Source organism: Coturnix japonica, chromosome 1 (assembly GCF_001577835.2).
Source record: "Coturnix japonica isolate 7356 chromosome 1, Coturnix japonica 2.1, whole genome shotgun sequence".
Lineage (NCBI taxonomy): Eukaryota > Metazoa > Chordata > Aves > Galliformes > Phasianidae > Coturnix > Coturnix japonica.
The window spans coordinates 19,339,475-19,365,565 of NC_029516.1; the positions used below are offsets into that span (position 1 = coordinate 19,339,475).

The 26,091-nt window shown below is 38.8% G+C and overlaps 1 protein-coding gene across 10 annotated transcripts in view; it reads left to right on the top strand.

Annotated features, from left to right (window-relative positions):
- Nucleotides 1–26,091, top strand: part of PTPRZ1 (protein tyrosine phosphatase receptor type Z1) — a 125,192-nt gene that overhangs the window by 10,955 nt on the left and 88,146 nt on the right. For all 10 annotated transcript variants that reach the window (XM_015852820.2, XM_015852846.2, XM_015852831.2 and 7 more), the window contains exon 2: nt 24,117–24,182. In XM_015852820.2, the coding sequence (XP_015708306.2) occupies nt 24,117–24,182 (66 nt within the window). The remainder of the gene's footprint in view (nt 1–24,116; nt 24,183–26,091) is intronic.

The following is a 26,091-nucleotide window of genomic DNA, read 5'->3' on the forward strand; positions in this document are numbered from 1 at the left end:
GCCAGGAGATTTTCTGCCTCAGGCAGGTATGGCAACCGAGTGAGCAACAGCTGCATTGTCCTGGAAGAAAATACAGAATGTGCTCTTTTCTGTGGCAGCTGAACTGTTGTGGATGGCATGGAGACAACAGGCTTATTTCCCCAGTGAGTCACCCAGCCTTCCAAAAGCCCAGTATCTCCAAGGCTTTCAGCTGAGCTGGGGCCTATTACGTGCTCCCTACACAGCTGAAACCTTAAAGGCCCAGTCAAACCCATAATTAATTGAAGTTTGTGTAACACTTAGAAGTTATAACTCACTAGATGAGTACTAAGGCTGTTGCTAATGATTTTAAATCTACAAAGCAACTTCCTAAAAAGCTTTGAAATTGGCAATTACAGTATTCTGTGTTAGATGGAAAAGCTTTGATCGCTACAGAGTGAGAAATGACTTAAACTGGAGAGATAACAACAGCACACTGCTAGGTACAGTGATGTGGCAAAGGGCCAGGCAGGGATTTGCTATTGCTCCTGCCAAAAATCAATTTGAAGACATTTCAGTATCTCAATATTGCATAAATGACTATGGAAGCCCTGGGAAGTTTGCAGTTACATGTACGTACAGTCTGAAGATAAGGTATAATTGGAGAATTTTACTTTCATGCCCTCTTCACATATGTTATTACTATTTTCATTTCTGTGCAATTACAAGGCTGACTTCTGATCCAGGGCTAAGTATGAACCTAATGACAGTATTCTCATCTGTCCTATGTCTTATATATCTTGTATTGTCCTAACTAGATTAACATCCAGTTCTCTTGAGGCAATTGCTGATGTCTGAAGTGGCAGTCTGGGAAGACTTCACTGTTTTGAGATTTCATGTAGAAGTAAATAAAGTTATGTCCAAGTACAATGAGGGATAAAATAATCTCCCTACTTGTCCACAAGTTTTTTTCTGAGACATTAACTGTTAGCACACAGTGTGATCCCCATTGCTTATTAATGTAATACCAATATACCTAAAAACATTCTGCAAACATTTGAGACATGTAACTAGTCATGGGAAATCTAGAGGGTTGGCCTCTTCTCACAGGTAACAGTAATAGGACAAGAGGCAATGGCCTCAAGTTGAACCAGGGGAGGTTCAGATCGGATAGTGGGAAAAAGTTATCCTCTGAAAGAGTGGTGAAGTATTAGAACAGATTGCTCAGAGAGGGGGAGTCACTGTCCCTGGGGCTTTTCAAGAAGCAAGTAGATGTGGCACTGAAGGATGTGGCTTGTGGTGATGGGTTGACGGTTGGACTAGATGATCTTAGAGCTCTTTACAGACCTAATGTCCTAAAGGTCATGCTATGAAGTGGTATTGAATAAGCCTGTCTCAGTTCCTCATCTGTAAGACAGAGTTAGCAATACTTCACTCAGAAGTGTTTTTTGTACAAGAGTATCTTAGTATTTCCAAAGACCTTTTGAGAGAAAAAGGGTTAACTCAAAGCCCTATGTAACAGGGCTGAGTCCTGCTGCTAGGAGGTTATGCAGGTAGCCTTTATAGTTCTTGTGGGACCTGCAGCATGCCTGCAGGCAAGTTGGCTGCTGGTCATGTGGAGGCCTTGGAGTAGCCCCTTACATACAGTGAGAGCCCCAGGAAGCAGTTACATCACATCTAATGTAATCTGGTGACTCAGTGTGGTACTGGAAATCATGAGACCTAGGCACTAAACCTGGCAGGCTCTGTCAACCCAGGCATCCCATTTGACTTTCTTTGCCTCAGTTTAATGTCTGTAAAGCTGAGACAATATCCCCATACTTTATGAAATTAGTTCAGGAACAAAAGCACTACATAAATACTAGGGTGTAGAGATACTACTGCATGAGCACTCATGTGCAAATGGCTGAGATGTGTCTTGTAACAGATAGCCCTTAGCACAAGCGCAGCCTTCCCAGTGATATATGGCTTTACTTACGTGCAGCTGCAGGCACATTTATGCTTGACAACTTGGGTCAAAACAGCTGGTCTGAGCATTTATCCTGCAGTGGAGTCTCTTTAATCCTAGTCCTAAATCAAAATCCTTACCATGTGTTCCCCAAAGATACCAGAGCCCATGAAATGCCACAAGGTCTGTTACTTCATGTTCCCCATCTAAAAGTCATCAGGAAGAAATTAAATACTCATTTGCTTTATCAAACACGTCACATTATAGCTTTTGTGCACACCAATAGGAACAGTTTTACTGAATTGGGATACCTGTGTTTCTACTTAATCCAGTTCCTGTAATTTAATATTTATTATTGTGTATAGCCAGAGCTGTGGTATGACAAACATTTAAATTTCTCCCACGTGTACAGCTTGGGTCCATGTATGTGTCACATATGTTAATAACAATGATATTCTCTACCATTCCTCTTTATATACATATATCATACATATACAAATGTGGACTTAGGACTGGGGGCTGTCAGTGGCTGTTTCCCCACAGTTGCCATCTCACTGCCATGGGGTCTTGCAACATGTGCTGCTTGTGCAGTTCCTGGTGCCAAATGAAGCAGTACACTTTATTTCTTTTCTGCTCTCCATATAGCCCAATAAAAAGAGACAAGTCATTATTTGCATGTCAGCATTTGCAACCAACTGATATGTGATACATGGCAGTTGTCATTAGCTCTGGATTCAGGGAGGTGGTACCTCTGCTCGTAAGAGTAAGTCAGAAGAAAATGTTGACTTTTAATTAATGGCAACAAGGACTAATACCAATCTGGACAATAGCTTTAAATTGTGCAGGCAGGCAGTGGATAAAAACCTGCTTTTCTTTTTACTCTGTCCTTAAAATAAGGACATATGTTAAAAATGAACAAAGAGACCATTCTGGATTTCTGTTGTCTTCCAGTGAATGATAAAGTGGTGAGTCCTATGAACAAAACAAAAGGTACTATTGGTAGTTTCCAGAGTCTTTATTCCAGAGTATGTAGAAATCCAACAGAAAAATAAAAGAGAGAGAAAGAGAGAAAATGGAAGGGGGAAAAAAAGAGTGAAAAGGGAAAGGGAGGGAGGAAAGGACAAAGAAAGGAAAGAAGGAAGAGGAAGGAATTTATCATATAACCTTCTTGGCATCTTCACAGCAGTGATCTCTAACATATATGTGTGTAATACCTACAGTAAATATATATTCAAAAATTGTAGAAAGATACTTGTTGACACTCAAAAGGAGAAATTATGTGATGAACGTAACAGCAGTGGGTTTGGGGAAGTAGCAGACACCATCCCCCTGCTCCCATTTGTGCACTACCACCTTGCCTCAGCCCCTTGTCCATGGCTGGCCCACAAGCTCTCCTCTCTTCTCCCGCTCATAAGGGAGCTTGCAGGCTATGTGTAGATATGGCCTGGATTCCCCTTCAGACATCCTTGTTTTTCTTGTCTGAGAGAAAGGTGGAGAGTCCTGCACAGCAGATTCTGGGTAACTGTCCTAGGTAATCTATCGCACATTTCGTGTGTGAGAAATGCATTTCAGGTCTACTTAAGCAAGATGCAGCCCCAACACAGAGTACTGTGGATCTTCTGGCAATGACACATAGAAATAAGGATAACAACTGTTAATATAGTAACGTGAATATGACAGGTGACTGCTGACAATGATTTTCCGGCCATTATGACAAAAAACAAAAACAAAACTCAAAGCCTAACATCACACAAAAAAGAACAAACAAGTAGCTTTGTTGCATTCAAAACAGAAGTGTGTTTTCTTAGCCTGTGAGATAATTCATTTGGAAAAGGTTTCATTTATAATGAATGTATTCAGACCTAATGCCACCTCTTTGTACAAAATGCAAAACCAAGACTGGACTAAAACTCACTGCTCTTGAGTATGGCATGCTGGTGCCTCTATGGAGAAAACACACTTATGCCTTACATATCAAGGAGGAACCTTCAATTATGACTGGTTTTGTTGAAAATGAAGTAAAAACTTGGACTTGTCAAGACTGTGGCTGTAAAGAGGTTTAGTGTGCAGGGTGGAATGGACAGGCTGACACAGCATGTAAGTTCTATGAGTTGTGTCTCAGGGAGACAATATTTGGCAATGTGTTTCAGCTAAATTTCACAATGATTTCAATTGAAGAAAAACAGCTCTATATTCTTCCTGAAGCAATATCTACAATGAATGCTATTTTAAGAATGCCCCCAAGGCTCTAGTCATGAAGCATGTGCTTAACTGGGCTGCTTTCATTCTAGAAAATAACATTGATGGCAGGAAAAATGGCCTATAGGGCTAATAGATTTCTGGCATATTATATACAACAAATAAAATTGCAAGAGGAAGATAGTATTAGGTTAAGAACTATGATTGTTAATCGTTCTCAATACTTTTCAGCACAAGCTTTTAGAAATTAAAAAACAAAACCAATAAAAACCAAGATGGTGTCGTGCCTCCCAGCTCTCCTTGCTAAATTGGAATGAAGAGGCTTACCATGATATTTCAAGATTTTGGAGTAGGGTGGATATTTTTCTTCCTTTTGTATACATTCACACTGTATTCACAACATCTCACACTACCACAGATGCTTCTGCAGACAGTCAGATTTAAATTGCCATTTTGTACCAAAGTGACAATGAAAATTTTCTTCTTAGGATGAAAGAAAAGGGCACAGGGTGATACATAACACTTGCTAATATTTTTGCCATTCCAAGTGATTCTGGTCCATACATTATTGATATGTTGATGCTGCAGGAGGCTGGAAATTGTTGGAGATGATGAAACTGGTTAGAGTGCAGAAAATGCTTTCCATACTGAGGTTTTTCAAGAGATTTAAACTTGTGAGGTCCTTCTTCACTTTTTTTTAGACAGCTTTAACATCTTTTAGAGATACGGGCATTTATAGAAGCATTTGATTCCACACTTGTTTCAAGCTATCTACTACATAAGTCTACTGCATTGTATCTTTGGGTCTGAATATTCCTGCTCAGGAAGCAAGTTCAGCATGAAATGTAAAATAATTGTAAGAGTCTAAGAAACTCATTCAGTCTTTAATGTTTAGAGCTACTCTTGGTTTTAAGTGATTCAGATGCTTAGAAAGAAATTAGGAAAAGATAACTGTTTATGCAAATGACTGTACAGCAAACCAATTTGAAGAAGGGTATTGTTTCCTAGAATGAACGAGCATCTGCTTTCCTTTTTAATGTAGACAAGTATCCAAAATGTGATCATAAATGTGAGGAATTGAGTGCTTGAATGAGAACCAAGCATTATTCAGTGCACACCAATGTGGTCTCCTATAGCCTGTAAAGATTAAGGTAATAATTAGCCCCAGACGGAAGAGGGGCCCCAGAAATCTGGGCTTGAGAGATGGGTCTATCCAAAACTCATGACATTCAACGTTGAAAAGTGCAAGATCCACCTCCTGGATTGAGACAATATCAGGTACAAATGCAGGCTGGGTAGAGAATGGACTGAGAGCAGCTCTGAGGAGAAGGACTTTGGGGGTGTTGATAGATGAAAGTCTTGAAATGAACCAGCAGTATGCCCTTGCAGCCCAGAAGTCCAACTGTATCCTCAGCAGTATCAAAACTGGGCTGCCTGCCCTCATGAGGCCCCCCATCTGGAGTACTGTGACCCCCAATACCATAAAGATGTGGAGCTTTGGGAGTGAGTCTAGAAGAGTCAACAGAGTTAATCAGAAGGCTGGAGAAGAGACAGCTTTGGGGAGATCTCACTGCAGCCTTCCTGTAATTAAAGGGGGCCTACAGAAAAGATGGGGAGGGACTCTCCATCAGAGAGTGTAGTAATAGGACAAGCAGGACTAGTTTTAAACTAAAAGAGGGAAAATTTAAATTAGATATTTGGAATAATTATTTACTCAAAGGGTGATGAGGCACTGGAATGGGTTGCCCTGAGAAGCTGTGGATACCCCATCCCTGAAGGTGTTCTAGGCCAAGCTGGGTGGGGCTTTGTGTAAACTGAAAGCATCCCTGCCTATGGCAGGGGCGCTGGAGCTAGAAGATCTTTGAAGGCCCCTTCCAATTTAAGGCAGTCTATGATTCAAAATACAAGTAAAAACAACAGGACTTCTTTTCTACAGTTATATTATTCTACTGCTTTTCCTTCCAGTGGTACTGTGGAGCTCATAAGAAACTAGATGCTTTTTAATGAATGAATATAACCAAATGCTAGCACAAATAAACTAGTATATTGCCAGTATAAGAACAGCAAGCCCGTTCATTTGGCAATAAGCCAGGTATTGCTAGATAAAATAAGATGTGATCCTTTCATCAGCGTGTGAATTAGCAATGAGTGGATATCAAACTGGCAAAGATGTACTAGACATAGAATATAGAATGAGATCTCTCTGCATTAATACTCTAATCTCTTTTTTATTACACACCTTTATAGCAGGCAGAATTAACACTGATAGAATTGCTATTTACTAAAAAAAAGCAGTCATGTTATAGTGCTAGTTTGTGCTTTGTTGGCACTCAGCAGAGATAAGATCTTCATTCAACCTTAATCTAATTATGACAAAATTAATAATGTCAAACCTTGAGAAAGTAAGTGCATGGCAATTAATGAAGAAATGGGTTAGATGTGAAGGAGTTTGCTCTGCTGATGATGACAGAACTCAGCCTGTGAATCAGCAGCATAAGAATATTCTGAGAAAATAAAACCATAAAGATAAAGGTAAATTATGAAATCCAAATGATACCCTGGGGACTGGGAAACTAATGATGGTAAATCACATCTTAGATGTGGGATGAGGCAAAATGTGTAGGTGAAAAGGAGAACTTCAATTTGATACGAAACTAAAGGGAATGTTCAAGCCATGAACTCTGTGTTATATGCAGCCTTGCAGAACAATTCATCCATCATTCAGTCCATTGCTGGCAGCTTTTTTTCCCTGGGGAGTTAATTTAATGGCAGCAGCCTGCCCTTTGCTGTCATTTTCACCAGGCCTGAGAAGCTTACTCCTATCACACTGAACTTATTGCACTCACTTGACACAATGCACACAAATAGGTTTGTGCCTACTCTGGGGTAAAGATAGCCACTAGGAGCAGGCATTTGGCTGGTAAAAAAAAAAAATCTATTGGTGTGCTCCCGAGATGACCCTAGGAAAAAGGATCTGACTGCTTTGATGACTGCAACCATCTTTCAGCCGCTGCCTGTATTGATTCTTCAGACACATGAGCTTTCCTTGGCAACTGATGAAGCTCTGGAACCTGTTCACCAGGTGGGCCTCAGCATGAGAAAATATATGAAAGCAGATTGGCTAGAGGAATTAAAACTTTAGAAATATGGAAATAAGTGCTTGTGGAATGAAGGCTGTCCAAATGGATAAGTGAGCTACTGAACATTAGCAAAAAGAAAAAAAAGAAAGAAAAAGAAAAAGCAAACTTTGAAGCTGTAAAATAAAACAGAAGAAAAAAAAAAGAAAAATAAATAGGAATGAAAGGAAGGGAAAAAAATTTAAAAAGCAACTGGAAAGCAGTAGAGTCCTGTTCTGGATTACCTTCTTCCAGAAGAAACTGTTTTTCCAGACCTCTAATTTCATTTGCGTACACTCTGATGTTTTAATTCCCCTTCTCTAAAAAAGAGATGTGAGGACAAGATATGAAACACTTGTGTCCTGTTTTGGAGTAGTATCATGACTTAATTTTTATCTACAGTCTAGGAGTAAGTTTTACCAATAGAGAAGGAAAAATGTCTGGTCACGCTATCTGTGGTCTTCTGCACTTTGACCTCAAAGGGGAATGGATTCTGGCGTTTTTGAGAAGCCATGGTTCTCTGAAAACTTCATGTTGCTACACACTCCCAGTTAGAGCCAAAATACATTTCTGCAAAGGCTGGAATTTGCAGTAGAAGTCTAGGCCTGTAATAGTTTTTTCTTTCTAGTTCCTGTTGCTTCGGATCTTTTCCTCTCCTGTGCCTCAAGAGTGCAGTAGAGGGGGAAGTTAATGTTGATCCATATATTCCAAGCATTCAAGCACCAAATATCCCCTCTGGGATGAAGAGTAGAAGTCTTGTAAAGTAGACTTTTGACAGTTTCCTATTTATTTTACTATTATCTGTCACCAAAGAATCACAGGGTTGGAAGGAACCTTAAGAGATTAAGTCCAACTCCCCTGGAAAAGCAAGTGCCCTAGAACAGATTGCTCCAATAGGCATCTAGATGGGTCTTGAATTTTTTCATAGGAAGAGACTCCATAACCTCTCTGGGCATCTTGTTTCATTGCTCTGCCGCCCTTACTTGTAAATAAATTCTTCCTCATATTAGTATGGAATTTCCTGTCTACAAGTTTTAGTTTCCTTGTCCTATCATTACACACCACTGAGAAGTGCCTGGGTTCATCAGTTTGCCTCCTAACTCCCTGTAGATATTCCTAAACATTTTTTAGATCCCTTCTCAGTCTTCTTTTCCCCAGGCTGAACAGATCCAGATTACCCAATTTTCCTTGAAGATGCTCCAGGCCCTTTATCATTATTATTTCTAGGATATCTCTGTGTTTTTTTTTTAACTGAGGAGCCCAGTAGTCGTTTAGACTACTGGACACAGTATTCTAAGTGTTGCCTTACCAGGGCAGAGTAGAGTAGAGGGGGAGTATCACCTCCCTTGACCTGCTAGCCACACTCTTTTTAATGCACCCCAGAATCCCATCAACATTCTTGACCACAAGAGCACACTGTTGGCTCACGGCCAGCCTGTTGTCCACCCGGACACCCAAGTCCTTCTCTGCAGAGCTCATTTCCAGCAGGTCATCCCCTAACCTGTACTGATGCATGTGGTTTTGTTACTTTCCAGATACAAGACTCTATACTTGCTCTAGTTAAGCCTCATCAGGTTCCTCCCTGTCCAGGTTGTGTTGAACAGTAGTAGTCATGCCTAATGCCACATGAGAACTTTCAAAGGCACTGTTCATATGGATTGTAATCAGTACACCATCAAGAGGTGTGCTTTACTTTCCACAAAGATAGCACTTCATGCTTAATTTCGTACATCTTTAAAAGTGAAAAAAAAAAATAAAATAATAATGTATTTTTGTTTCTCGTTTTGCCATGGCAAACAATATTTTTCCAGAAGCCTGATGTTTGGAAAGAGGCAGTAAATTAATGTTAACTTCAAATAATCAATGCTTGTGGCTTAGGAAATTTGCATTTCCTGCAAATGAAAGAATATATTGTTAATGTACTGCTTGCTCAGAGCAGTCTATTTCCCCTTTGTGGAGTGACTTATTTAAATGAAAGTCTCTTGAAGCTGGTGGCTAAACTGAACTAACAAGTTAATGGTATAGAGTACCGGAGGATATTGCATGAGGTATTGAATATAAAATTACAAATAACTGCAGGGATATTTGAAATACATCACTTCCTTGTGGTAAGTACATATGGACCAAAGAAAGATTTTTCAGCTTTTTCTCTAAGCTGTCTCTTCTGTTCATGTCCTTGGACAAATATCACTTGAAAACTCAGGATTTGTGTTTTTCAGATGATTGTCAGATCAGATGCTTCGTATCTACCCAGATTATTTTCAAGAAACAGCCTTAAGATTAGCTTTGAATTCCAAGGTGGAGATGACTATGTGATAATACATGCATGCAATCATATAATCATGCAATGCATGAGTATTGATGTTATCTTAAGGGTTCTTAATTACTGAAATTTTCTCTCACAGAGAAAAAACAGTTGAAAAATGAACTCAGAAAAACCAAGCCCCCTCAAAAACTCTCTTTATCATTTTACTAAGGAATATATTTCATTGTTTGAAAGTAATTCTTAAACCTTGTGTTTGAATGAGCAAATAGTTTAAAGTATAATGCATACTTTGCTTTTAAGGTGAGTAGGGTAAGATAAAAGTTTGTTCCTGACATATAAACTGAAGCATTTGGGACAAGCTGTGCATCCCTCAGTGCCTTTGGATTAAGAGCTTTTCAAGGAATGCACTGACCTTTCTTCATCCTGTAATATACCATTCACCAAAAGGTTAGCCTAATAAGATGGAACCAGATTCCTCAGAAAGGTCTAATTTTCTCCTCAAGAGACATTTTCTAACAGAAGCTGTATTGTTTCTTTTCAAGGAAAAATTTCAAGAAGGATTCATGTAATTTAGGTGCACAATATCTGGTAGGAACACTTGCATTTGGAAGACTGGAATCTACCTTGCTCTTTTAAAAATGGATTGCTAGTCATGATATCTAAACATAGTTACAATAAATCCAGCTTCTGGATGATCCTGTCCTGGCCTCTCTGCATACGAAGTCCTTGAATACAAAATTACAGTGATATTTTATGGACCAGTGAATCATTTTGAACAAAACTTACAAAACTGAATCTCAATATGCAAGAGTGTACGTGGCAAAAATCCCTGTCATTTTTAAGTCACAAACTGTATTGAGTACACCTTCTTGGTCAAATGTAGGTATTATATCTTTGTTTTGTTTCACGTGCCATGGTTTGCTTCTTTTTGTCAGAGTTTATAATTTCTGACATAAAAGGCTTGATACTAGGGTAGAACGAAGTAGCATTTTTCATTTCATTTCAACATAGGATATTTCCAAACTGCTCTGATTTGGCAGCAAATTAAGGTAACTGAGTAATGATTATGTACTAAAAAGACCACTTAAAATATATATATATTTTTAATAATTTATTTCCTTATTCATTTAATCTGAATTGCAGTTTTTACTGTAAACTGTTTTTTAGAAAACAAAGGTACGGATTGTTGAAAGTTCCATCACAATATTCATGGCAGTGAAAGCTTGGCTGCCTGTTCTCTCTGCCGACTTATGTAAATTTCTAGAGACCTTGTGTGAATGGAAGGAGTCTGAATTTGTGTCCATGGTAATCTGTTCAATGTGTAGAGGAAGTTACAATGGCATTAACCCATGAAAAGGATCAGTTGTTTTCATGAAAGCAGTCAAGACATGCTTTGAATTCAGATAGTCAACTTAATCAGAGCTAGACGTTGTTTTTTAAGGGTTTCTCTTTCAAAAGCTTAATGCTGGTAACTCACTACAGTAAAAATAGCTAATTTATCAGTAAAAGAACATTCAAAAATTAACAGCTGAAGAGTGGATAGGTCCCTGAAATAAAGATGAAACGATCCTGCAGTTATTTACAGCCTCTACTCGAGCAACAAGAACAAAAAATGCAACAGTGGTCCTGGCTCATTACCTGCCTTGTGCCTGGGAGCTAAGTGGATTCATGTAGTATCCCTTCAGTACCAGAAATTCAGCAGCAGCAATCCTCAGTGCTTTTGCATGTAGGATGAGAGACTTGCTCTGGGGTGGCCTGCTCACCTGGGAAGTCAGATGTAGAGTTTATTGAGGAAATACGGTGATTCAGACTCTCTCCATCAAATTATCTTACACTGACCTTAATAGGGTATATCAAAAGGTCAGGTCTGGTTCTTCCACTTCATCTTGATTTTCCTCAGACACATATGTTTCTGCTGGTACAGTTGCCCTGGTAATAAGAAAGTGAATGAGACTGTATTCCTCTTTAGCTTTAACAGGAGAAAATCCCACCTAGTAGCCTCATTTGGAGTGTTCTCTTACATTTAAATTAAATTTCAGTACAATGAATAGTAGCAATAGGCTACCTGTGTTTATTTAGGTATTTAGCAGATACTTTATTTTCCACCCTAATACCTGTCTCACTGTCACATATTTCAGATAATGAAAGTAAAAGATATCCATATCTTAATCAATATGCTGTGGGATAGTTTCACAGTATAATGGTAGATTTGCATTAGGGATGATTCTCATTTGACAATGCTGAGGTTGCCAAGGTCAGAAATAATCAATGAAATGAATTAAAAAAAAAAAAAAAAAAAGAAAGAAAGAAAGATGTGTCTGTAATCCTGTATTCCATGTCAGGTGTTTTTCACACTATCTCTCTCATGCTATTTGAACATTTTATACTAACATTAGCTAAATGAATTTGCTATATTGTTATGCGAAGCTGCATTTAGAGAGCATTGTAACTACAATTCCTGGCTTTCCTTTATAAAGGCATTACCCAACAGCTTTCCAGTGGAAAGAGGCAGATTTTTAAAGGCATAACTCAGAATTAACCCAGCATGAACAGCTGGTACTTGCCCATTATCCAATTTCAGAGACGTAAATCCCAGAAATTATTTTCATAAGAGCTGTGGTGCCCTGTGTGTGTTCACCAGTGGAGATGTTTGGACATTAAAGTTATAATGGGAAACATGGTAACAGCTCAAAGCATCAGGAAAAAGATCATTGGTAGGTGATGACAGCACAAACAACAGCATTATCTCATCAACACAGAACCGTTAAGTAAGTATTATACTGACTGATATTTTTACCGGACATGAAAAATTGTCTTTTACAACAGGAGCAGGCAACTGCAGGGAGGATTTTCTTACATTTTGCAAGAACAAGAAAAAGAAAGGAGTTTACTGTTCAGTAATATCTCTTTACCTTCATGGAAGGCATATGGGGGAATGGCCAAATCAGGCTATTCTCCTGGTTCTCCAGACAAAACAGATACAGAAGAATGTATAGAAACTGCCCAAAAGAGAAGGAGATATAAGTAATAGCAGAAGTCACCTAGAAAGAACCTTTACAGAGGAGTCAGTTTTTGTGGAAAAAATGTTCAGTGGGGAATCACAGTATCATGCCATTTGAAAATAACATTGCCTGAGAGTTTATAGAAATGTTCACTGCAGTGCTGTTTAGGGCAAAATTTGTTCTCTCCTGTTCTTCAGGAATGGAGTGTATCACATGCCATGGATCCTTCCTATATATTATGAAAATAGCAGGAATAGCTGTCTTGGGTCACACCTGGATTCAAAATTGTCTGACAGAGGCCAGTGTAATTACTTCAGAAAAATCATAGAACATAGAATCATAGAATTGCTCAGGTTGGAAAAGACCTCAAAGATCTTCTAGTCCAACCACAACCTAACCAAACTGTCCTAACTCTAACAACCCTCCACTAAATCATGTCCCTAAGCACCACATCCAAACAGGTTTTAAACACATCCAGGGATGGAGACTCAACCACCTCTCTGAGGACCCTATTCTAGTGCTTAACAACCCTTTCTGTAAATAAGTTTTTCCTGATATCCAACCTAAACCTTCCCTGGCACAACTTTAGGCCATTTCCTCTTGTCCTATCACCTGTCCTTTGTAGGGAACTTGAGCCTGGGGACATCACAGAACCATAGGGGTTGGAAGGGTGCATCAAGTCGAACCCCCCTGCTAAAGCAGGTTCACTAGAATTGGTTGCAAATGGGGCCTGTAAGGATTATGTGGTGATGGAAGGGTCACTTCAGCAGCAAAACCCCCAGTTGGGGGGAAGGACATGGTTGGAAACATCACTATCCAGATGCTGACTTATATCCCTCTATAGGAGATGTAAGCTTGGGGACATTGGCAGTGGTGACATGAGCTGATATAATCTGGGACATCTGTGAGCAGAAACTACCATGCTCTGTATTTGGGGCTGCTCATTCAGCATCCCTCAAGAATGGCCCTCCCCAGTCTGCTGCCCTCCCTGTGGGTGCTGGTACCCAAAGCAGCCCTACCTTGGAGACCAAAGCGTCACTGCTTTGGGATCCATCTAGCCGCCTCACCTGGCTCCCACTGGTACAGGATGAGCTCTCCATTGGCCAACAACACAAACATTGGGTTATCGAGGTACATGATATCTCCCAGTGGGCAGCAGTAAGATACTCAATAGTCCTTACTCACACATACATAATTACATCTATTCCAGGCTCTTTTCTAGATGTGGTGTGAAAACTCAAATATTCTTGATATTTTCATAGCTATTTTGATCTTCACTTAGCGGTTAGATTCAGTAGTTGGACTCAACGGTTTCCAGCAGTGATAACTGCCTCCATGTGAAGTTTATCCTTTCACTGATTTTCTTACTTTCAGATTTCTCATGAATACCCTTAGGTGTTCTTGTTCCTGTAGAAAAGGGAAGAATAAAAGTTCCTAATCTTTTCCTCAGCCATATTCATTACTCTTTCTATTTGTTTTCATCCCATAGTAAGCATTCTTAACCTTTTCCATCTTCTTTTATTTAGAGCTTTTCCATGGTGACTCCCAGTCTCCTCTTTCAGCTGGTAACATTAATTGAAAAGATGAAGAAAAAGTAGTTTAGTTTTTCTCAGTACCTTCTTTAGAATAATTTTTGTTGCTGCATCAATCAGATCTGAACATCATGTGGTGTTGCTACATGTTTACCTTCCTAGATAAACATTTTCAGTTGATATAAATACATTACTTACAAGTTGTCAAATTGAATGTATAGAGTTGGAATCTAAAATCTGGCCATGTCTCTTTACCAGACTTTGATAAGCCTTCTCTTAACAGAGAGAATATTCCTCACTTCGCAGTCACACCTTACTCATGTCACTGGTTTTTGGCAGTACGTACATTTATGAACTCCTCTCCTCTCCTCTCCTCTCCTCTCCTCTCCTCTCCTCTCCTCTCCTCTCCTCTCCTCTCCTCTCCTCTTCTCCTCTCCTCTCCCTCCTCTCCCTCTCCTTCCTCTCCTCTCCTCTCCTCTCCTCTCCTCTCCTCTCCTCTCCTCTCCTCTCCTCTCCTCTCCTCTCCTCTCCTTCAAACTGTTAATTAATGTCTTTACCCACAGTTTTAGCACTGTTCACCAACAAGAAGAGCAGATATTTGTTTATTAAGGGCTTTTACATTCTCTGGGAGCCTATAGTGGGAGTTCATTGCTCAGTGCCCTTTGGGGAACTAATTCTTCATCACTTAAGAGTTCCAAGTCCTTAGTTCTGTTGGGAGAACTGATCCAAACCAGCAAATAGCTTTGGTAGGTGAATTCCCAATGTGGGAATGGCTTTGTCAGCAAGCTATAAGTTGACAAGTCACTTTAGATTCACTGAAATCTATTTACAAGATTTTAGTGTGCACAAGCCATTAACTCACTACACATTTTTAGATAATGTTTTCCTCTAATTCTGAATGTAGTTAATTGACAGAGCAGCTAATTACTCTATTAATTGGCAATTAAAATCATTTAATCTTGGTAGATGAGTAATTGAAATTAACTGAAAACAAATTTGTGACTTAGACATGCTGTATTTAATTTCTGTGTCTTACAGTGTTTAGTTTGTGGTAAAAAAAAAAATTGCCTATGAATCATAATGACTTTCTCAAGCATACTGATTTTTGTTTCAAAGATTTAATTTCTTACTGCTAGAAAGTCATAGTCAATTTGCAGTCAGTTATTGAGTGTTGACAGCTGACTGCCATAATATATGAACTTTCAGTTGTATTGAACTAATCTGAACCTGGAGAGAGGATTGACTCAATGGGATTTTCAGTTCAAACTGTGTTATACACTCAGTGTAGGATTGCAAGTAACAAGAGGTCAGAACCTCCATTTTGTGGTTCAGTGCACAAATTACAGCTTTTCATGGAGTGCCACCACCACCTGAGACCTGGGAAAAGGCTTTTTACTGCCTTAGTGAAAAGTTTGATTATATGAGGAAATGGTTATTGCAGTAAGGTGAAATTTCATGTTTACAATGATTGATTAAACGATGTATCTGTCATCTTATAGGGCTATTATTTCTTCATTTGGGACAAAACTTCTTTTTCTGGGCTTATGTCTGGAGACAGAATTGAACAGCATAAAGGACTATTCTATAATTAATGTCTCATATTTTGTTCAGTGACATCAGAAGTGGATACTGATGATATGAATGTAGAGGTTGAACTTTCCCACCAATATTCCATTACATTTTATTGCTGTGTGACAGATGGCAGCAGAGGGGCAGTCTGACAAAATGACATCTGACATGGAAGTGCATATGGAGCAAAGGTGTGTTCCTTCACATAGAAAAAATGGCACCCACTGACATTCATCTGCACTTGCCCTACACTGATGGAGATGAGCGCAGTAAGGCAGTGGGTGGTACATATCAGCAATGGTGACAGCAACAGAGGGTTTACCTCTGATGGTGCAGATTTTTATGAGCATGGCACACAGGCTCTTCTTCATTACTGGCAAAAAATGCATAACTAGCAGTGGTGACTATGCTGAAAAATAGAGTTTTGTAGCCAAGAATTCACTCTATCAAGTGGTTTTGTTGTGCTCTACAGTGGTGTAACGTTCTGCCCGCATTCACATGGGCTTTGTGTAACTTCCCAGGCAGATTTACCTCTCCTCTCCAAGATGAAGAGTGTACAGATTAAATACAGATGAATAAAACACATGACTACGTAGATCATGCACAATGTTTGTCACTTTCCTGAGTTCCCACTGCCAAACATTATCTGAATTCTGAAAGTACTGCTGAAGTTCCAGTTTTGTGGATGATATAGGACAGAACTAGAAAGGGCTTCCACCATGGTACTGCCTTGCACGTATATGAAATGTAAGACAGATTTTGACTTCAAAAGTACATCAAGTGGTAAATGAAATGTAGAAAACAAGGCATAGAAAATAATTCAAAAAGGAAATTGAAAAAGGAAATTTGAAGAAAATTTATTTTAAAACATCGTGCTTTTATTTTATTTGATATCTTACACATTTTATCAAAATATTTGATGGGAAAAAGCTGTTAAGTGTTAAGAATATTGTTGCAGATAGCTATGATAAACAAGCACTTCCAGGAGCCATCAATACATCTTTTTGTTTTCAGCAGAATCTGAAAATAATAACATTACTTCATAGAATACTGTACCACACTCATTCATGGTTGGTGAAGCAGAGGACCAGATACTGACAACTTGCTTTTCAAAAGGAGTAAAACACGGTGACTAGCAAAAGCCTAGTAGGAGCATTAAGTGTGAGGAGTATATTGCAATATACAACTGCAAGGAGTTGACAAAACATGGAGGAATGCCCAGATGCACCCACTTCCCTGTGGAGTTGCCATTCTTCCATAAAGCCTGTGAAAACTAGGATTACACTCGGATTCTTTGAGGAGTTTCTGGATATAACAGAAGTAAATTGATTTTGAAATGAAATGCTTGTAGTTTCACCGACCTGGTTGAATTTGTGTTTATTTGTATCTGGCCTGGATTTTCTTCTAGCTTTTTTCAATGTGATTTCATTAATTTACATATGTAGCACTAAAAGATCAAGTGGGTTCAAGGAGAAGAGTCTGGATGGAAGCAGCTGTACAATAGCGTATCCCAGGAGGCACAGCATTACCTGCATTTCAATAGAATTTCCCACCTCTATCATAAAACTCTATTTGCCTCACTGCAATCATTGAACATTCATGGTACATCTTCAGGGAGATTATAGTCCTCCTGAGTCCCTTCTGGCTTTGCTTTTAGGAACCTAAAATCTGCTAAACACCCTTCAGCAGCAGGCCAGCCATCCAGGTTTCCTGGGTTACTTTTGTGTGTAGCCCAAGAGCTTAATAGGAATCTAATTTCACTCGACTGTACCTGTTCAAAAACATCTCTTCTGGAAGGATATCAGTCCCCTACCTAAACACTCTATTGTCTACTTGGTTTCAATGAGCTGGCATTTGAAAGATACTTGGATTCCTAGTGAAGCCTTAAATATTAATATAGTCGATGCTTCAACTGACTGCTAATGGTTGTGTAGGAAGCTGAAGTATGTCAGACCACTTTCATGCCCAGATGTATGGGATCACAAGTGGAAGGATACATCTAACATATGCTATTACTTTGCCAGTAGTCACTAGGAAAGTAGAAGCAGCGAATTTAAGCAGTTTGGTCATACTTTGTGATATTTTGAGCTCACTCCCACTTTACACTTGCTGGTAAAAACAATACTGGATCCTGTAAACTCTAGGCATGTAAAACTGCAGTAGAGTAGAAAATAAACTGGTCAAGCTGCAGTCCTGGTTGCTTTTGTATATGGAGAAGCACTGGAAAACTGTGATTAAATGTGATTTACAAACCTTAGTTCATACCATAGGTATTATACTTTTAATTCATGGCACTGCTCACTATAAAGTTGTGACATCTTAACTAAACAGAGTTCTTGTTAATATCCCAATGCTTAATTATATAAACTCATCTGTCTTTTTCTTCTTTTTTTCTTCCTTTTTTTACTTCTTATCCTCCTGACCTCACACACACACATTTTAATGCACTTTGTATTAGTAAATACACATTCTTGGTAAATACACACAATTGTCACATTTCATGAGGAGTTCTATTTTGGTTTCACATTTGTTGCACAGAAAGTTTCACTTTTCAATCTGTATGAGTAAGCAGCCTACACTCCGGCATGATGAAGAGAATTGACTCTCTTTATAGATACCCTAAAATGTATCCATGCCTAAAATAAGCCTTCCAAGAAGGAACTATGGGTAAGAAATATATTTTTAAATTTCTCTAGGGCTGTCAGAATTCTCAGGCCTGTCTTGACAAAAGATTTAGACACTTTGACTTTCTGGGAGAAAGAATATATGAAGTGGTAGAAATGGGCTATAAAATCACCTTGGTGTTTTTACGGATGACATTAGCAAATTGAACAAATCCATGAAATAGATGTTATTTAGATGAATGTGGCTCATTGTCTCAAGGGATTGGTAGGTACCATGCTTTGAATCTTTTCATTCATCTTTCGGCATAAATCAAGAATTATTCAAGTTGAGAAAATGAAACTATGCCATCATAAGATGGCTGAAAGGTATACAAGTGGGTCCTGGGACTTTCTGTCAGCAGAAGGAGCTAAAATAAGGACATGATTATTGAGGAAGTGCTCTATTTATCAAGAGAGGTGATTTTGTGTAGTTTTAGTTTTTTTTAAGATTGTTTATTTTTTGAAGTAAAATGTATAATAAAAGCCTTTCTAATCTATTTATTGGCTTTTTTTTTAATAAAAAGCATTAAGCATCTATTCTGCTGACCACGTAGCTTTTTTAAAGGAAAAATATTATGCCAGCTGTGCATTTTGTCTTCCTCTCTGACTTATTTGTGGGAACTTTGTCCAGTGTCCCACTCCTAAGTCACTAGCTACATGCATTTCTCTAAACTATTTCAGCTATTCTGTTCTTAATTTCACCATTGTTCTTATTGTACTATCTCAGTTAGTTCTTCGTGTTTCAACCTATCTCTTCTCCAATTTCTTAGTCTAAAAATGTGACTTTCTAAATGTCTTATGGTCTGGGAAAGTGCTACTGAACAGTAAAAACAGTAGATCAAGTAAAGCATAAAGTCATAGCCACTTTACTGTATTTGAATGAGTAGCACCCAAGACATTCACTTTTAGGCATAAATTCAGTGGTTTCAGGTCAGCCTTTGCAGAAAGAATTGTGAACCTGAGTGCCTTGCTCTTTATCCTTCTGAAGAGCTTGCTGAGTGTGTGGGCAAGCTCTCAGATGCTGGTATGTATTTGAATAAAGTACAAATACGTATTTGAATAAAAATTTGTAGAATGTTTTGCTATGTCAGGCCACTTCCTGATAACACCCTGCAACAGCCAATAGCAAATATTGCAATAAGTGCATTAAAATAGAGAAAATATGTAATGATAATTTGCCAATATAATCCTCCCAGTTTTATTGGTGTCTGGCTCAGGGACATAGCAATCCAAAAGTGGTATCATTCTGTTTAAGAGGTGTTTGTGGATCTCTCATTTACAGATTTTTGTAATCTATTCTGAATCTGTATAAGCTTCTAGTGCTGACAACACCCAGTTTGTGCAGTGTCTATAATATAAGCGTATGCAGGGGAGATCTCATGAGGCACAATTTTGTTTAAAATGAGAATTTCTGTACTTCATATTTCTCAAAGAGAAAATTAGCACATTTTCAGTGATTGCTTACACCCTTATCATGGAATCATAAAATGGTCTGGGTTGAAAAGGACCTCAAAGATCATCTAGTTTCAGTGCCCTGCTGAGGGCAGTGTCACCAACCAGGCTGCCCAGAGCCACATTCTGCCTGGCCTTGAATGCCTCCAGGGATGGGGCATCCACAACCTTTCTGGGCAGCCCATTCCATGCTGGAATCCAGGAAGTTCCTACATTCTTCCTTGAAATAAGAACCACAAATCCAACCCTATCCATGTAAATTGAAATTTGTATTGATTTTAATGCCGATGTATAACTGTAATGTGTTGCCATTCTCCATTAGATTCCTCATTCCTCAGTTAGATCTGGGGACAGGAGAAAAATAGTGCGTGACTTGTGACTTCCTAGGACCAAGCAATGTTGGCAACTTGAGTGAAGAGTTGAGTGCCTACCTCTACTTTACACACAGAACATCAGCACCTCGTTTGCAGAAAACATTATATCTAAATGTGTCTCAGCTTCCATAAATAAAACAGAATCTCATAAATTGATGCTTTGTTGGCAACACAGCAAAGAAGTTCAGACTGTAGTCTAGGGTTAGCAAAGGCTAAACCACAAGAGATTGTCCCTTTGTCCTTTTGTGTCTAGCAGCTGGTATCTTGACACCACCTTGGCAAAAAGGACAGGTATAATGACCTGGTAGAATTACAGCAGCCTGCTATAAAATTACAGATTACACTGTGTATCCTGAATAGCAAAGCAGCATATTGAATGTGGCATCCCCAAACACATTTTGTGTCTCAGTAACTGTCTTTTCAATACTCTTTTCTCTCAGCTTGAGGAGCATGGTCTCCAGAGGGCACTGTGGCTTGTTGCCTCAGCATCTGTCAGAGGATTTCCCCCGACAAAAATCAGAGATTCAAAGTTCCATTTCCATTTCTTTAACCTGTTATCCCAGCACAGAGTGTCAAATCAAGATTTCATTCACAGGCATTTATTTTAATCTTTAAAACTATTCATTTTTTACTTTTACATGATGAATAAATATATGCCAAGGTTCTGAATGCTTCATTCACAGAAGTAAATCAAAAGCAACTTGACTAAGGCCTATAAATGCAAAAGACACATCAAACTCGAGTTTGGAGGAAGAAAACCTGGATACTTAGACATTCTAGATGGAAGAAAAAGTACCTACAAGATCTCATTACTCTCAGCTCTATGGTTTAACCAGAAACCCATCTTCTCTGTTTTCTCTCTGTGACTGAGCATGAGACAACTTCAGCAACAAATAGGTTGGTCCAGCTGCCCCTCACAAACTCTGTGCTGTGATTTAACCTGGCAGGCAGCTGAACACCGCAAAGCCCTTCGCTCACTCACCTGCTACCTGTGGGAAGGAGGAAAGAATCAGGAAAAAAGGTAGAACTCATAGGTTGAGATAAACTATTTACTAAGACAGGAAAGGAAGAGAAAAATAACAGTAATGATTATGTAAATATGTGCATGTATATATTTACAAAACAAGTGATACACAATGCAGTTGCTCACCACCAGCTGACTGATGGGCATCAGCCAGTCCCTGAGCAACTGCTCCCCAGCCCATTCCCCTCAATTTTACTGTTTTTATTTTTTCACATGATAAGGTATGGAACAGCTCTTTGGTCAGTTCAGGTCAGTTGTCCTGGTTCTGTCCCCTTCTAGCTCCTTGTGCCCCCTCACTGGCAGGTCAATACGAACTAATACTGTCTCTGTGCAGTACTGCTCAGCAACAGCTCACACACTGGTATGTTATCAAATTGTTTTTTCTTCTAATGCCTCAACCACAACAGCATCATACTGGACACTGTAAAGAAGATCAACTCTGTCCCAGCTGAAACCAGGACACAGTGGAGCACTAGCCACCATTATTCTTAACTTTACGGGCCTCTGGGACTACACTGTGGGCTTTTTATACAGAATGTAAAAGGAAACAAGTCACAGACCTATGCAGAAAACCTGGTTTTGAAGGAGGGTAGCAGGGAACAAAAAGCATTTAATGATTTAATGATATCTTGGATGCCTCCCTGACGTACATAGAAAGATAACCATAGAACAGTTGAAACATGATCCCACAACTGAGCTGTCTTGCACTATGAATAAATCAGCAGCCTTTGGAAACATGTTCAGCAGCCTCCTGAAAGCAGAGGAGAACATAAAGGATTTTTTTTGCTTCATAAAGCAACACCTCAAGATCAAGTAGAACCCAGGCTATTATGTGTACCAGCTGAAGAGACGGGCAGCATCACAAGAGCCTTGCTGACTCGAGATGATTGGAAGTTCAAGTATCAGTATTGTAGATTTACATATAAAACCACAAGACTTTTGTGAAGGCTTTCTTATGAATACCATACAAATTTAAATTGCATGTCAGGAACTTAAATATACTGTTTGAACAGAGGTACCTGCTGTCATATTCCAAAAGCAAAATGGTTGTCAAATTGTTAACCCTAAAACCATTTCCTCCTAGTTGGTCTCTGTACTCTCAGCTGCTGTTTACACGGCAAGACTTTTTACTGCGCATGGTGAAGTTTTGCCAGTGAAAGTAGTGAACTTCACTGCAGGAACTGCTGCACATCTTTGTCCCCATATATTCCAATAGAAATACACACTTTTTCTGACACCCTTGATTTCCCAATTGCTCCCTTCCCCAGATTTATTTTTCTTCCACTTTGTCACCCACGTAACAGAAGAAGGCAATCCCAAGACCACGGGTAATCACTGTCTGTGAGTGGGCTGTGAAGGGACTGCCGCTAGCACAATATGTGAATGGCAAAGGAGAGAAGCCGTATGAACTCCTAAGGTCTCCTGGCATTCATAAAGACTTTCCGTAAGATTTACTGGGTCTTTAAGTGTGTAATGCACCAAAAAAAAGTGAACCTTGCCCCTTTTTTTCTTGCTCATTGAAGCTATTGCTCCTTGTCCATCAGACCTCCATGAGGAGTTTAAAAAGTGGTGGGACGCTCTCACGCCCAAACCCTGCGCACTTAGCATATGAATGCTCCAGCAATTGTTTGAAGTAACAATTAGGAGGACAACGGATAAAGGAGGAAACTGGAGACAGCAACTAACACCTGTGAATCAGAACTTAAACAGCTTTCTTTTACATAATTAATTAAAGATGCAGGCACAATGAACATTGACTTGAAAATATAGTCCAAAGACAATGCCCGTGCACATAAGGCCCTTTCCGTCTGCTTTTGGTTCCGCTACTCACGTGGGAGGGTTGTTCTTTTTGTAGAAATCTTAGTCATGACTGAATGTTGCTAAGTGTTACAAGGGTGTCTTTTTTGAAGAGGAGGAAGAAAGTGAACAGGAAAACACTGAAGAGGAATTGCAATTTCATGGAGGGGGCAGATGTCCTGATGAATTTATTAAAATACATGGACTTCAGATAGGTAGCAGAAAATCATTCTAAAGCACGGAAGAGGGCTAACCGTACAAATAGCAATTATGATTTAATGTACCATAAGCTGTGCTACAGACTCGTTCCTATTGAAGAAAAATAAATGGATGTTATACTTCTGTTTCATGAAATTCTATTTACTGCAGAACATGAGCAAAATTCTATGGCATTTTCTCAAGGAGACAATCTATATGTGCGCTCAATGTGTTTGTATGCAATTATTTCTTAAATGGGCTATATTGTGCCTCTTCAGAGCAGTATTTAATGAAACTTGTGAAGATATTATTACTCTAGAAATTACCAAAGAAATCTCCAATTTGCATATAATAATAAGTATTACAGGGCACAGTCTTCCATGTGCACGCACCAGCAGCATTGCTAGAATTATTCCAGCAAAGAGCACAATGGTGAAGGTTATTCAGCAGTTAGGAAAAAAAAATCAGTTTATACAGTCAGTCTCTCTAATGAAAAACAATGTCATTAAAAAGTATGTAATATCTAGCTTTTCTCAGTAAGGTTTATGGAGATACACATACATTATCTAAGATGCTGATGCTAGTCCACAGTGGAATTTTGTAATACTTCTTCATTATCTTTAAATGGCATCAATAAAAGAAAGGTAGAGAAAAACTGTGAAGACTAACCATATTGAAGTTCAACTTTCCTTGACTCCAACTAATTTAGATGGGTTCTTTCTGAAGGACATCACAGATGATGTCAAGTATAAAGCCATAAGTTAAGAATAGAATAGCAAAAGAGATTCAGATAAACTGAGAAAACACATTGTTTTGTTTGTGACCTTCATATGATACAATACAAATAGTATTTGTGTTCCAGTCAACCAATTCTTACCATTTAAAGTTCAAAATAAGGACTAGGTAAATCATACATCAGTAATTCTCACAGTGGTTATCTTCCTGGGGGTGAGAGACTCATCTATATGTTCCTATTAGCCTCTATTTTTAATATTTTAAATTCATTGATATTTTGCAGATTTGGCATACGGATACTACAGACAGCAGAGGAAGTTGACTGAAGAGGTTGATTGGTCATATACAGGTAAGCGTAACTCTCCTATGAAAGAACTTACTTTGTTTTCATATTTTCACATTCATTCTTATAACTTCAAGAGCCTGTTTTGTGTATCTGCCACCTGCCATATGCCTAAACAATTCCTGAAGTAAAAATGTAGGAAATGGATTCTCAAAAATTACAGCAACTTTACAACAGGAGAGACTATGCTTCCTATGTCTGTTAATTCTGGAAAACGCAAGTTCCCATCCTTAAAACCTTAAACTTGACACTTTGGTGAAGGCTGGGCCTTCATTGTTAGGTTCCCTTTTGTCATCTGAGTACTTCTGTTCTGGCAAGTCTGAAAAGCACACAGAAAGGCTAAAACAATGTGCAGTGCATGTTGTGGGTAAGAATATACCCATATATTGCATATGAACTTCCATGCTTTGCTTCTGACTACTTGAGCATCTTTTCAGGTACTATGTTACTTATCCTAAAAAGGCAGTCATTAGGCAGAGATCTCATAAGATCTCATTTGCATGAGTAAGAAAATTATATCCTTAAATTCTGAATGAACATTACTTAATCATAGAAGAGCTATAGGAAATTCACATTTACCCTTCTAGATTCTTCTGTATGTCAAGCCACTTCCAGTAATATTGGAAAGGTAATTTTTTTTCCTAAATGATACATATATTTTACCCAGAACATAAATATAGTCTTCCTGTGAATGTGTTTAGGCTCTTACATTTTTAATGATTTCAGTGTTTCATATATTTCGTTCAAAATATGTTCTTGTACATAAAGAAAATTATACCATTCTTTTTCTTTCTTTTACTCTTTCTCATTTTCAGGACAGTTTTTATCTTCCAGGGTAAAACATATCTAACAAGTTTTGAGCCTAAGGAGAATTGAAACAAGCTAGTCATAAACCCTTCAAAATGAGATTTATAATGAAAACTCCCACTTACACATATTGTACTGCAAAACTCAAGCATAAAATCAATCAATACAATATTCTGTGTCCAAAATCCATCCATTTTTTAATATTGCAGTTAGAGAAGTGCAGAGATAAGCCTCCAGGATTACAGGTGACCAGAGGGCAATTTATGAGTTTACTTTAAAGAACACCAAATGGATTTTTCATAGGACATTAGAGAAGGCTAACTCAGCCCACTCAGAGCATGCACCTACTGTGCAGCTGCAGCAACAGCCTCAGATTATATTGGCTGGGTATTTTGTATTGCTGGATGGAAAAACAGCAAAGACTCTGCAAGCTGGAGAGCTCAGACCTGTTGGTTCACTCCCATAATGTGTGAGATACCTGCATGTAGTCATCTCACTTTGCACACCTCTCCCTAGTGACCATTTCTAGTAAAGCCTTTCTCTCCAACTAGACATATACACTCAGATGCATGAGTGCATATAATGGCTTGGGTTAAAGGACCTCAAAGATCATCTAGTGTCAACTCCCCTGCCATGGCCAGGGTTGCTAACCACCGCACCAGGCTGCCCAGAGCCACGTCCAGCCTTGACTTGAATGCCTCCAGGGACAAGACATCCATAACCTCTCTTGGCAACCTGTTCCAGTGCATCACACCCTCAGAGTGAAAAACTTCCTCCTAATTTGTAACCTAAAGTTCCCTGTCTCAATGATCTTATGGTCCAAGTAAAGCTGCTCAAAGCTTGTTCAGATCATGCCCAATTGAGTTTTGAAATTCTCCAAGGAGTGAGATATTGCAGCTGGGGCAATCTGCTCTACCTTTATTTTGAAGTTGTTTTTTTCATTTATGACAGGACAAGGTTTTTCAAAGCCTTATTGCAGGGCTACATATAAATCATGTACCCATTGCTTTGTCATTGCGAGGCCTGTTTTACGTGGCATTTTCCTAAAATACCATGGAATTTATTTATGACATGAAAGGGAGTACACAAATTCCAATTTCACTTAAAA